Source organism: Prionailurus viverrinus, chromosome C2 (assembly GCF_022837055.1).
Source record: "Prionailurus viverrinus isolate Anna chromosome C2, UM_Priviv_1.0, whole genome shotgun sequence".
Lineage (NCBI taxonomy): Eukaryota > Metazoa > Chordata > Mammalia > Carnivora > Felidae > Prionailurus > Prionailurus viverrinus.
In genome coordinates, this window is record NC_062569.1 from 75554113 (window position 1) to 75567526 (window position 13414).

General features: G+C 43.7%; 1 protein-coding gene across 13 annotated transcripts in view; it reads right to left on the minus strand.

Annotated features, from left to right (window-relative positions):
• KLHL6 (kelch like family member 6) overlaps positions 1-13414 on the minus strand; it is a 156251-nt gene that overhangs the window by 69200 nt on the left and 73637 nt on the right. For 12 of the 13 annotated variants that reach the window (XR_007155668.1, XR_007155666.1, XR_007155672.1 and 9 more), the window contains one exon: positions 12126-12291. Coding sequence is in view for 6 of the 13 variants with exons in the window: in XM_047875481.1 (XP_047731437.1) it covers positions 12126-12291 (166 nt within the window). In the remaining 7 variants the exon portion in view is untranslated. Of the gene's footprint in view, positions 1-12125; positions 12292-12456; positions 12621-13414 lie in introns of those variants that run through there. The other variant, XM_047875484.1, reaches the window with a different exon arrangement.

Here is a 13414-nt window from a genome sequence, read left to right on the forward strand (position 1 = left end):
GGAGGAAAGCTTGACCCACAAGGTGCCAATTCCTACCCCTGCTTCATGACTACTGATAAGCAAAGAAGGAAACCATGAAGGAGAATCAAACCAAGTACTGGAGCTCACATTTGTTAGAAACATTGATCCAGAGTGTCCCTCCCCAGCCAGACACCATTCATTCCCCCATTCATCCACTTGTTAATTTCCAGAATGTGTACTGAACATCTGTTATGTAGTAGGCCATCAGTCAGTATCGGACAACAGAGGTGAGCAGAAAGAGACACAGTGCCTGTACTCATTGGACCTGACAGACGAGTGGAGAAGGCAAACAGTAATCAAATAATCACACACGTGTCAAATTACAACTGTGATAAATGCTATATAACACAGTTCGGTGATTCCACTGCTTGAAAGTGAAGGCAGCCCTATTCTTACCCCTCAAGCTGTACACTGTCACCAGGACTTTCCCTGATAGAACCTCTCCACAGTCAGACCTGTCTATTCACCTTCCCCAAACATTCCTAAGCTTGTCTGTCACAGAGCCTTTCTGTGCTCAGGCTGTTTCATCAGCCTGAACCTGCTTCCTCTCTCATCACTCTGTTAAAATCCTGCTCTCGCTGCCCAGACAAGTTTGACTCCAGAGCTTCACTGTTTAAGAAAGGAATCAGGGGGCGCCTGGGTGGCGCAGTCGGTTAAGCGTCCGACTTCAGCCAGGTCACGATCTCGCGGTCCGTGAGTTCGAGCCCCGCGTCAGGCTCTGGGCTGATGGCTCAGAGCCTGGAGCCTGTTTCAGATTCTGTGTCTCCCTCTCTCTCTGCCCCTCCCCTGTTCATGCTCTGTCTCTCTCTGTCCCAAAAATAAATAAAAAACGTTAAAAAAAAATTAAAAAAAAAAAAGGAATCAGGATAGCTCACCCCAATTTCAACTGAGAAGGCCCCTTTTAAATTAACTTCAAAAAAAGGGGAAGAGGGGTGCCTGGGTGGTTCAGTAGGTTAAGTGACTCTTGATTTCGGCTCAGGTCATGATCTCACGGTTCGTGAGTTCGACTGACAGTGCAGAGCCCGACAGAGGATTCTCTCTCTCTCCCTCTCCTGCTTGGGATTCTCTCTCTCTCTGCCCCCCCCCCCCCCCCGCAAATAAATAAATAAAACTTAAAAAAAAAAAAGGGGAAGGAGTACCATGGCCATCGCCTCATCTACACACAGGTTATTTTTTTCATTTGGAGTGTTAAGTTTGGGACTGACGGAGGGGGTCCAGAGTCTGTGAACCCCTACAACAGTGTGCAAGCATCTGTTTGCACCTGTGGCAGTTTTCTGAAAATTGGGTTTACAGGAGATGCTGTGAGTTGCTCTCTAGTATCCATGCACCTGAGGACAAAGCCAACACAAGAAGGAGAGCCAGGACGACAAGAACAGAGAGTCTTGACTGTGTTTTAAGCCTTCTCTGCCTCTGGACATTTTTAATTCTGGGTCAATATGTGCTTAAGAAGAAAGGAAAATGAAAGATAAGGGAAGGGAAAAGAAATGGAGAAATCCTGCCAATTCATGAAGTTCTTTCTCAAAAGCCACTTCCTGCTTCATGGCTTTTTCAGTTGCCCAACACAGAATCAATCCCTGCCTCCTCTGTGCTCCACTGAGCGACTCACTTGACCCTCTGTGGAGCACCAATTACATTTCTCCTTTGTACAACAGTCAGGCATCCCAAGGGCAGGTTCTGGGTCATATTTGTGTTTTTATTTCTAATAGCCCCTAGCACAAACTCTGCCAAAAAGAAGAGAGGGGAGGAAAATAGTTTTCAGATACCTAGTATGTACCAAGACCTATGCTAGACACTTTCCCACCCATTTTTTTTAATGAATAAATTTTATTTTTTAACAAATATACTTTATTTAACAAGTAATAATAAGGTAGGTATTAGCACAGACCATTTGCACAAAGGAAGAAATAGAGAATTCAAAGAGTTGAGTGTGTTGCCTAAGGCCACACAGTAAGTGGTACAGATGATGCTCAAGGTCATGGCTAGCTCACTCTTCTCATTGGGCATCACACTGCCTCTGTAACTGTCACATTGTTGAGCTAACAAAATTCAAGGAGAGTCTGAAGAGGCCTTATGAGAACAAGGGTAGTGGTGATCTCCAAATTGTCTACATTCCCCTCAGAATATGCTTCAATAAATACTTTTGAGTATGAGGGGTATAGAGCAGCATACTAATCAATGGCTGAGAAACTGCTGATGGGCAGGGGAGTCATGGGAACAAGAAATTGTTTTCTTTAAAATATATGTGTTTATTATTTCTTCGTATTCAAGATTATTTAAGATGCTAGTGTAAATTTTCATTCTCAGCCTGTCCAAACGACACATGAACTTGTTTATTAAAGCTGAGCGATGACAGATAATGGCAACAGACAGCCAACTTCCTGTTTGAGGGGACATGTGAGCAAAAGGTTACAGTCAGGCACCTGACCTCGAACAAGGACTAAAAATACAATCAAAGAAACCACTTGAGACATAGCTGCAGTTCCCATGAGAAGTGTCTGTCTCAATGAGAATGTACGCCCTGCTCCCCATCTCCACTGTCCTTCCTCTGCTTCCCTTCAGGGTCTCCAGAATCTGGGATCTTAACAGACTTAACCAATGTAATTCCACATCTCCCTAGAGGTGCCTTCAAATCCACCCCAGAAAAACTGAAGCCATATTTTGACCCAAATCAATAATTCCATTGACCACAGTCCCTAAGTGACCTTACAGTTATTGCAAAGGGTGTATAAAGACATTGGTATTCTTACCTTCAAGCCCCAACAAATCAGCGTATGTGAAGAGCATATAATTTGTTGATGAGATTTAAAAACTTCAAATTTATTTGAAAGTGTCAATTCATTTTTTAAGTTTATTTATTTAAAAAAAATTTTTTAATGTTTGTTTATTTTTGAGAGAGAGAGAGAGCATGAGCAGGGGAGGGGCAGAGAGAGAGGGAGACACAGAATCCAAAGCAGGCTCCAGGCTCTGAGCTGTCAGTGCAGAGCCCAACACAGGGCTTGAACTCTTGAACTGTGAGATCATGACCTGAGCCAAAGTCAGATGCTTAACCAACTGAGCCACCCAGGCACCCCTGTTTATGAATTCATAGTAAATATTTTTTGTCACCATTTTTCTTCTCAGATAATAGTCATAAAAAATAAAACTTTTTCTATGGGGTGTGTATTGATATGAAAGAAGGATCTTCATACTTCAAATTTGTAAATTGCCACTGATCCTAATCTTCCATCCCTGCCCGTTTCCCCCTCTCTCAGATGATAATCTACTTCAGACCAAAGGGCATACGCCGCCCCCCTACTCCTAGGATGTCCTCTGCTCCAAACTTTCAGTCCTTGCTCTAGACTTGGCTGAGGGGTCTGCTGGTTCCTGGAAACTATATGGGGTGAGCAGGAAAGGGAGCTAAGACCTGCAAAAGGTCCACTCACTAAGGTGGGGCAGGTTCTGGGGCACTGAGGCAACTATAGAGGTATACTGACCTCAGAAGTGGGATCAGGGAGAAAGGAAAGGGTGTGGGAAGGTTGGTCAAGATTCAGGCAACAGACAGCCCCTGAATTTTCAGAGGAGCTAGTGGGGCCCCCAACGGGCCAGCAGCACACAATGAGGGAGCCACATGGGCCATACTAAGAGTCAAGAGGCAAGTGCTGGAGCTTAGTGACTCAGCCCAGGGACACGATGAAGGCCAAGAAGGGACACCACTATGAGGATTAAATGGAATGACTATGTCTGGGATATGTTTGATGCTCAGGATATGGTGTGTGTGTGTGTGTGTGTGTGTGTGTGTGTGTGTGCGCGTGCGCACGTGCAAATTTAGGGCACAGAAGCAGTAGGGCATCTAAGCAAAGCCAAGTCCTGAGAAGCAGGTCCATGAGCAGACAGCTGCAACAGGTAAGGTATCAGGTAGGGAAGTGGAAACTTAAGTCTTTGCTTCTGCCTAAATACTTTTCCCCCAACCCAGCTGCCACGTGTTGAAATCCTACCTATTCTATGAAGTCCAAGTCAATGCCACCTCCTTCAGGGCCAGAACGTTTTTCTACCCTATACTCTGCCCTGGGGTCTGGCTGGATTGCCCTGTGGTTTGAAAGCTCAGTGGGAGTCCTTGCTTTTGAGGCTTTGGGGGTAGTGGCGGGAGGCAGGTATAGGGGTCAGAAGTTTTGGGTTTAGGCCTCTGATTATGGCTTCAACTCTTTGATGAGCTGAACTCTCTCTGAGCCACAGATTCCTTGTCTGGAAAGTGTTGAGAATAATAAAGCCCACTTTGCAGTCTCATTGTGAAGGAATTACCTGGCCAGCCCACTCACAGAAATATTGTCAACATCAGAATGGATCGTGCAGGGGAAAGAATACAATAAATTGCTAAACAAATGTGATCAATATTTATAATTTTTGTCTTTATTTCCCCGATAGTTTCTTCCAAAGTACCTTGAATGTAGTAAATAGTTAGTAATTTGTAGAAATTAGGTAGAAGTAAAAGTCAAAATCTGGTAGTAACATGGATTTTCATTACAACAAAAACCCCATATCCCACTTCCTGTATTTCACCACCCATGGGCAGCAACTAGGGCTGAATACCCAGGGAAAGAATGATAGGATAGACAAAAGAAGACAATTTTGATTTTTGAGTTTCTAAATACACTTTCAGAACCTACAGTAGAAAATTAGTTTTGAAACACCAGTTAGTAGTAATAACTGGGCCCTTTGAACTGGAAAAGCCAGAATACCAAAGAGTCTAGGCATACAGTTTATGTCAAAGCAACAGACGTAGGAGAATGGATGATAATGTAGCAGCCAGCTTTTCCAATAATGATTCCGGAGCCAAGAAAAAAGAGGAGAGTCTAGCGATAAAGTGAGAAGCAGGTGTGGGTCCTTGAGATGATGCCCTGCCTCCCAACCCAGGCCAAACTCTAGAGTAAAGGAAAAGCAAAAAGCTCCTTAGAGATTGTGGAGCTGAGAGCAAAAGGATGTGTGCCTCGGCTTCCTAAAGGAAATCAGAAAAGCGGCAGCCCAGTATAGCAGAAGCAGAAGAGAAGCTGGAATGTGTTGTTTCTAGACAAAGGGGACCTATGGCAGTTGCTCCAAATTCCCTATAGTTCCAGACTGGCACAGGCAAGCAAATGGAAGTTTCTTGTGTGTTCCTGAGAGGGACAAAGAAATCACTGAGAGGACTGGCAGACCTGAGGAGGCCTTGCAAACGGGACAAAGAGAATGCACAGTGACCCACAAAGACTGAGGGCCTGAACCAGGTGGGCCTGAGGACTTCCAGCTGATGCCACGGCTGAAGGAGTCAATGATCAGAGAGAGACCAATGGGAACACAGATGTTCCAGCAGGTGCCAGCATAGACCAATGATGCAAATAACCATGGTAAGCCTGGGCCAGATGCCTCTTTCTATAATGTCCTGGTAATCTGTAAACACCCCCTTGGAACCATTTAAGCAAACCAGATGCTAAATTGATGAAGCTTTCCTGAAATGAGATATCATTAGGTTGACTACAATTTCTATCACTGATAGAATGGGAAGCTCAGGAAACAGATTAAGTTCAATGTTAGAAAAATAATAGGTTAAATCATGCTTTTATCTTTGCACACCTACATTTGTAGCGTCAGATTTAGATCCTCTATACTAATTAGAACTCAAGAACAATATGCAATTCAGAGAGGCAAAACTAATGTATGGTGACAGATGCCAGAGTGATAGCTCTCCCTGGGGAGGTACTACCTGTGGAGGGCATAAGAGCATTCTGGGATGCCAAGGATGTTCTGGAGCTTGATCTGGGTGGTGGTTACGTGACTGCAAACACGTGTAAAAAATCAAAAACTGTACATTTAAGATGTGTGCATTTTACTAAACGTAAGTTATACCTAAAAGTAAAAAAGAGTGAACATTGAGATTAAACACAGAAATGTGTTTAAAGAGACACTGTGTGGACAGCAGCAGGCTCACTGTTGAGATGGGGACATTTGGTTTCCCCAGAGGGAGTCAGGCATGAGGGGTGGCAGCTGTGCCAGTCTCACCTGCTGACACAATTACAGGGCCCCACTGGTTTCCAGAATTTTCCACTTGGCAGCCCTCCCTGAGGATGCCAACAGCCCCAGCTGCCTTCAGGATCCTGACTTGCTCCAGGCCTTGCTCTGAGGGACGCACGCAGTATGTAGAGGGGAACACACAGGCTAGCATAAGCAGATAGGGGTGAAATCCAGGCTCCTCTCTCATTAGCCATGAAACCTTGATCTTTTACATCACTAAAAATTGGGGGTAAAAATACATACCTCATTTTAAATGAAACCATGTAGGCAAAACAGTTGCCATATTGTGAATGCTCTGGGAAGCACAACTATTACTGTCCTGCGGACCCAGGAGAGTAACCCCAATTTCTTATCACCTACAATGGCCACACAGCAACATTGGTTGACAAAGGGAATGTGTGGGAGAGGATGCATCAGTCAACAGATTGATTTTCTCTAGACAGTAGCAAAGAAATAGTTGGGCTGGTTTTCTTGCCTGGATCCACTGGCTATTCCGATGGTGGGTAGACACAGTCTGTGGGTCCCTATCAATGACAACACAAGTTCATCTGTAATGACATAATGTAATGAGTGAGACCTGCTTTTGTTAGGTGCCTTGCACTTAGTGGGTGCTTAAAAATGAAGCAATTATTAGTATGAACCTGTGGAATACTTCCTCCTCTACCAGCCCACAACATTTCTAAAAGCCAGGAGTGAGCTTCTTGGTGTCCTCTTAAAGGAGGTCAGGCAATTTTTGATGGGGCGTTGAGCAGTTTCTGAGGCAGTCCTCATATTCAGCTAGTAATAGACAAGAGTGACACATGCCTTCACCAATTCAACAAATATTTATGTATTATGATCCAGATATTGAGTAAGCCAAGAAGCTAGTCCCAGCCATCCGGGTCAGCCACTGACTACATGGCTACCTCATCCATACAGATCTCAGCCCCAGAGGTGTTATGGAGGCCCCACCTGGGTCTTCTCGGCCCCAGGCCAGATGACCAGGCCACCACTCTGGCATCCCTCTTTCTTTCCTCACATCACCCCTCAGGTCTCAGCCTGATTTCCCTTTCTCTTCCAAGCTCCTTCTAACCAGCTGCTCTGTTATCTTAGCCATCTTCTGTCCCAAGACTAAATGAAGGGTAAGCATGGTCTCCCTGACCTCACATCTTTTGCTATCCTGCAGATAGGCTCACAAACCCTTATTCTTTCATGAGTTTTTAATAATAAAAATGAAAGTAACAAATATGACGAAGTTCTCCAAACTAACATGGCAATTCTCCACAACCGAAAAATCTTACCAAGTTCTTATAGCCATTGTCCCACACCTACAGTTTCTACAGTTTCTCACTGCCTTGCTTATCTAGAACTCAGAAGCCTGAAGTTCCAGATAAGGCAAGTTCCCTGCAGCCCCCACTGAATGACATTCATCTCAAAAACCCTGCCTCACATTGTGAAGGGTCGCTTGGGCCTTTCCTCATAGCTGCTTCTCTTACTCTTACCTTTCTAGAAACTACTTGGAGAAAATATATTTCTCCCCATAATTGGCTAATTAATCACAGCTAAGTGACTGCAAAGTTCCTCTCGTGGCAGTCCATTTAGTACCTGCCACACCCTAACTTTCCTCCTAAAAGAAACTGTCCCACCCTGTGCCACAGCTGACTGGACCAATGACAGTGGTAATGGTAGCTGACCCCAGGGTTATCAGTCTTCAGGAGGCCAGCAACTCATGAAGTTGCTTTGCATGAAAAGGTCTTTTCAAACAGCATTAGCGGTGACTGGCTTGGTCAATCAAATTATCTCTTTCTGGACTAGGAAATTCTGGCATAGAAGGAATCAACGGATAACAGGAAGAAACTTGAAAAGAGAAGTAGAAAGGGAGGGGGCAGCTGAGGCACAGTGACGGTGTAACAGCTAAAACCCTTTACTACCAGATGGGGTAGAAAACACCAAGATCATCTGGTTCCCATTGATTTCCATCCAAGAAAGGTGGTATCAGCTTCTGTGCACATTCTAAAATAATAAGATAAAATGCCAACTCTGGCACACTTTTCTCCATCTACAATTCTGAGTCAATTAAATATAGCACCAGTCCAATTCATTCTACTAACCAAGTGTTACATGAACATGATGAAACAAAACTTTAAATCATGGTCTCTTAAAATCCTAATCCAGGAAAAAGCAAAACTTGGGGTATAGCATAGGAAAATGTCCTCACAGCTCAATGTCAGTTTATTCAAGGCACAAATTATCCAAAGTAAAGTAAAAATTAACGCACAAATGATGGGAAGAAAATTCTACCCAGCATCTATTATGTATTAGGTATTTTACAAATAGCATCTCACTTAATTCTCACAATAACTCTCCCTGAAAGGTAAGTATTATAATCATCCTAATTTCACAAATAAGAAAGGTGAGACTCAGACAATCTAAGTAACTTGTCCACATGCACACAGCAAATAAATGACTGAACTGGGATTTAAACCCAGGTTCTGTCTGAGTCCAATACCCATGCTCTTTCTAATCCACCATTCTGCCTTATAAGAGACTATTACAGATAACTCAACATGTTTCACTTCTGAGGAGATCCCAACAACATTATGCAGCCATCAAAAAGGCTCTGTATATATTGATATATAACAATCTCCAAAATATATTATGAAGCCAAAAAAAGCAAGATGCAAAAAAAAAAAGTGTATAGTGCACCAATATTTGTGTTAAAAACTGGAAGCAAAGAGTGGGAATGATATATGCACATATACACTGGGGTGTGCATAGAATATGAAGGACAGGGGCGCCTGGGTGGCTCAGTTGGTTGAGCATCTGACTGTTGATTTTGGCTCAGGTCATGATCTCATGGTTTCTGAGATCGAGCCCCGTGTCATGCTCTGCACTAACAGCATAGAACCTGCTTGGGATTCCCTTTCTCCTTCTTTCTCTGCCCCTCCCCCCCAACACAAGAGCATGCACGCGTGCTCTCTCTCTCAAAACAAATAAATAAATAAAATTTAAAAAAAGAATACAAAGGACAGCAAGATACTACTAAAAGTGAAGATAGCAAAATGTTTCACTGTCTCCCCTTCTGTTTTTCTGAATTTGGAACAAGGGTATGTTTTATCCATTCAAAAGAATATTTTTTTTTTAAGACCACAAAGTGATTTCAACAACCTACAAATCTCTGTCCTTTGTGGTGTTTTCAGGAATGAAGATATCCCCAGTTTTCTACACTGAGTCTTCAAAGCAAGTTATCCAGAAGCAACAGACTTTCTAACCAGACACCTAGAGCACTCTTCTCTTGTTTTCATAAGAATTAACACTCATTAGGAAAATCAGTAAAACAGCCTCAGAGAGAACTTACTATTTTTTGCCTAGAAAGTGAATGAGATTTGGAAAATTTTGAGGTGAGGGATTACCAGGATAGGGGAATCAATAATAAACAGAACGTGCTCTATCTCTATCCTGTCTCTGTCTTCCTCTTCCTTCCACCTCTCATTAAAACCAAAATCTCTGTTGAAGCTCACAACTTGAGAGAAAATGAGAAGAAGGAGGAGAAGGAGGGAAAGGAGGCAGAGGAGGAGGACGACGACAATGAAGACAACGGAGAAACTTTATGCCAGAATGATTTCCAGATACACTAAAGATTTAAATATCAAAGCTGTGGACATAACAAAACTAATAGAAATTAGAAGTGAGTAAGTATATAATTAAGCAATAGGGAAGGTCTTTCTAAAAACATACAACGAAGGCAAAAAACATCAAGGAGATGATCAATAGATCTGACTGAACACGAATTTTAAAATTTTATATGTAAAAAAAGTCATTACTAAAAATCATGAGTCAAATAACCAATGGAAAATATTTGCAACATTATTACAAAAGATAACAGTCTTTACTATCTAAAGAGTTTTTATAAAAATCACCCAAAACTGAAAAGGAGAACAAGAAACAGAAACACAAACTCCATCCTCACTGAAACCAGGAGATATCAGTAACCCCAAACCACAGAATGTGAAGACTGGAGAGTGATTTTTTTTGAGAGAAGAGAGGTCAGACCAAGTGCCTACAAAGGAGTTTGTCCCTCAGAACCCCAGAAAGCAGAAATATTAAAGTCCCAGGGAAATAGCAAGGCCGGGGCAGATGGGGCTGATAACAAGGGTGGGTTTAAGAAGAATTTAAGCCTCCTGGGACTCCTCCCACCTCTTATAACCGAACAAAAGATAGATTTTTTTGTTCCTGCTGGAAAAGATTTATCTCTGGAGAAACCACACAAGAGAGGTTCTGGACTCAGGGACACCAGAAACTGAGAAAGACACATGAGGACATCTTACTGAAAAAAAGGAGGCTAAATAAAGATTTGCACATATACCCACACCCACACACCCACTGTAGAATACGTGAAGCTCTGTTTTAGCCCCCAGGTAAAAGCTGAACTAGATAGAGGCCCTATCTGACCTGGGAAGGATTTCGCTGAGGTCAGATTGTTGAGGCAGTTGTGGGGGAGGGAAGGAATACGATATAGCTACTGAGTCCCTCACTCCACGTAATGAGGAGTATTTCCCTGCCGGTTAGTAAGGCTAAAGGCGTAAGCAGGTAAGGACAGCGAAAGGGAGGGCTGTATGTGGGCGTGGTAACTGACTTGGACACATCACCAGAAGGCATGACCAGTCCTGATGGAAGTAACTTGCTCTGTATCTTTACAATACCCTGAGAAAGCTGAGACAATAAAATTGGCAATTATTCGTAACTCATCAGTGCTGTTTTATAGTTGACTTTCCTCCCTCTTTCTACTCTCCCTTCCTTGCTGGACTCCACAGATCCTGCCTAGGCTCCAGTCTCAACAAAAAAAATCCCATAGCCCCTGGTCTTGACTCTGGGCCCCTCACTCCCCACCTGTTTCCCCTCAACCACTGACCTACTGAGGATTCAGAAGGATACCACCTCCCCAAGTCCCAAACCATGCACAAGATCTGATGTTTGTCTCAGTCCCTGGGAATGACCTGGTTTGTCCCTAGACTCTGTTTGTCAATAAATCTCAACATCCTCAGTGAGACAATCTCTGTCTTCACCCGGCAAAACCAAGTTTAAGGTGTACTTTTAGACCTAGGCAAAGATAGTAACTTGGGATGGGGCCCCAATGATAACTGTGGATGCAACTGACAGAATCTATGGATCTAATTAGTCAATGAAGCTAAATATACTTGTAGTCAGATTGAAACAAATGTAGTCAAAAGGAAACAATAAAACTTAATCCTAGGGACACCTGGGTGGCTTGGTTTGTTAAGCATCAGACTCTTGATTTTGGCTCAGGTCATGATCTCGAGGTTAGTGAGTTTGAGCCCTGCATCAGCACTGTCAGTGCAAAGCCTGCTTGGGATTCTCTCTCTCCCTCTCTCTCTGCCCCTCTCCCACGTGTGTGTGTGTGTGTGTGTGTGTGTGTGTGCGCGCGCGCGCGCGCTCTCTCTCTTTCTCAAAATAAATGAATAAACTTAATTAATCCCCAGGGTTGTCTTTTATCTTCTGCAATACCCCTCATGAAAAGTGCTCTTCTTTCATACCCACCGCAAAGTGCCGACCAGTCAAGGTCAGGCATTCCCCCCAAGTCTAGACACTTGCTCCCAGAGAGACTGTAGGGTCTAGTGGCAAGCATGTAGCCCCTGGATGCAGAAGGCCTAGGGTGCAAATAACCCCCTTCTCTGTGCCTTGCTCTTCCTACCTGTAAAATAGGGAGAAGAAACTGCCTTCCCTTCCTTCCCAGTAAGGATTCGAAGTTATGAATATGAAGTGGTGACTGGAACCCCTGGCTCCAATTAGGCTTCTGCAAATTGTAGTTACTGCAGTCAGGAAATACATATAGATTCCAGGCACCAAGCTGCTCTGGCTTTATGGCATTAAGGAGTCAATGCCACATCTCACCCCCTCTGAGGAAACTTCCAAAGGAGCATCTTCTGACTTTCAAGTAAGTAGAGGCCCAACTAAGTGTGGGTATGAGAATGGTTGTATGTATGTCCCAGGTATAGGCCTGAGAGCCAGTCCAGACAGATCTCTGAGGAATCACTGCTTTCCCCTGCTCCAGAGGAAAGCACTGAGACTATTTCTTCACACACCTGGAAAAGGTTAGCAGCTTCCAGGACCCGTTGCACATTCTGCTTGGTGATCAGCGCCTTGCTGGTGTATGTGTAGTCCAGAAGAGTGTGCATGGTCTCAGCATCAACCCCTTTGATAATGATCCTCTTCTCATACTTTTCCTTTAAATCATTGCAGAACATGGCCCTGGAAGAGAGATGTGTGAATGTGAGTGCTACCATGACCTTAACAGACCCCCTTCACACCTATCTGCCCCCACAGAACAGCGAGGTCCCTAAGGTCAGGACCTGGGATGATTGTTCTGTGTTCCTTTAACACCCAGAACACACCAGACATTCAATTAGTACTTACTGAACTGAGGTGTCCTGCTCTGCTGTACCCAGCTGTGGTCCCTAAGGCAATCCCAGATCTGAAGGAAGAGTAGGAGCCCTACTGGCAAAGCTGGTGGGATCTAGAACTACTTTATTGGCCCAAAGAACTACTTTAATGGTTCAAAGTGCTGGAGAGTCTTCTGGGAGCATTGTAGCACCCTTCTCCTGCCCAGGCCTTCTCAACTACTAGTACCCCAAAACAGGGTTTCTCATTCAGTTCTCAGTTCTCATTTAAGCCTTCCTCTGTCCTGGAAGCTGGCCTCCACACCCAGGCCTGGCCAGCTGGGGCCCGAATGCCCTCCAGTAACACAAGAGATCTTGCTAGTACCTCTCACTCCAGAGGCTCAACCCCTGTCTATGGCTTGTCTCCCAACTGGGAGCCTCGAATTGCCTTATCATAGGACAGAACTCCCCAAGGCCATTACTCTGTCTCACCTCTGGCTATGCTTATTCCCTCCCCAGGACTAGACTATTGGATATTTAGTGTCTATCCTGGAAGCAGGGGAACAGATGGAAAAGATGTTGATCTTGACATGGGATGGACCAAGATTTGAAAACCAGATCCACCAACTCAGAACTTGGACATGTTACTTAATCTCCAGGAGCTTCAGCTTTCTCGTCTATAATGGGAATTTTAGCAGTCATTTAAAAGTTTGATGTAAGGATTCTCAATAACTAATAGATAAGTAGAAATACAAAGATTTTTTTTTACCCCCTCCCAGGCTCATATGTGAATTTATCATGCTACCTGGACATTGATATTTGAATTATCAATTCCTCTCAAGAAAAGTATGAGTAATTTTATTTATTTTTAAATTTTTTTCCAACGTTTTTATTTTTTATTTATTTTTGGGACAGAGAGAGACAGAGCATGAACGGGGGAGGGGCAGAGAGAGAGGGAGACACAGAATCAGAAACAGGCTCCAGGCTCTGAGCCA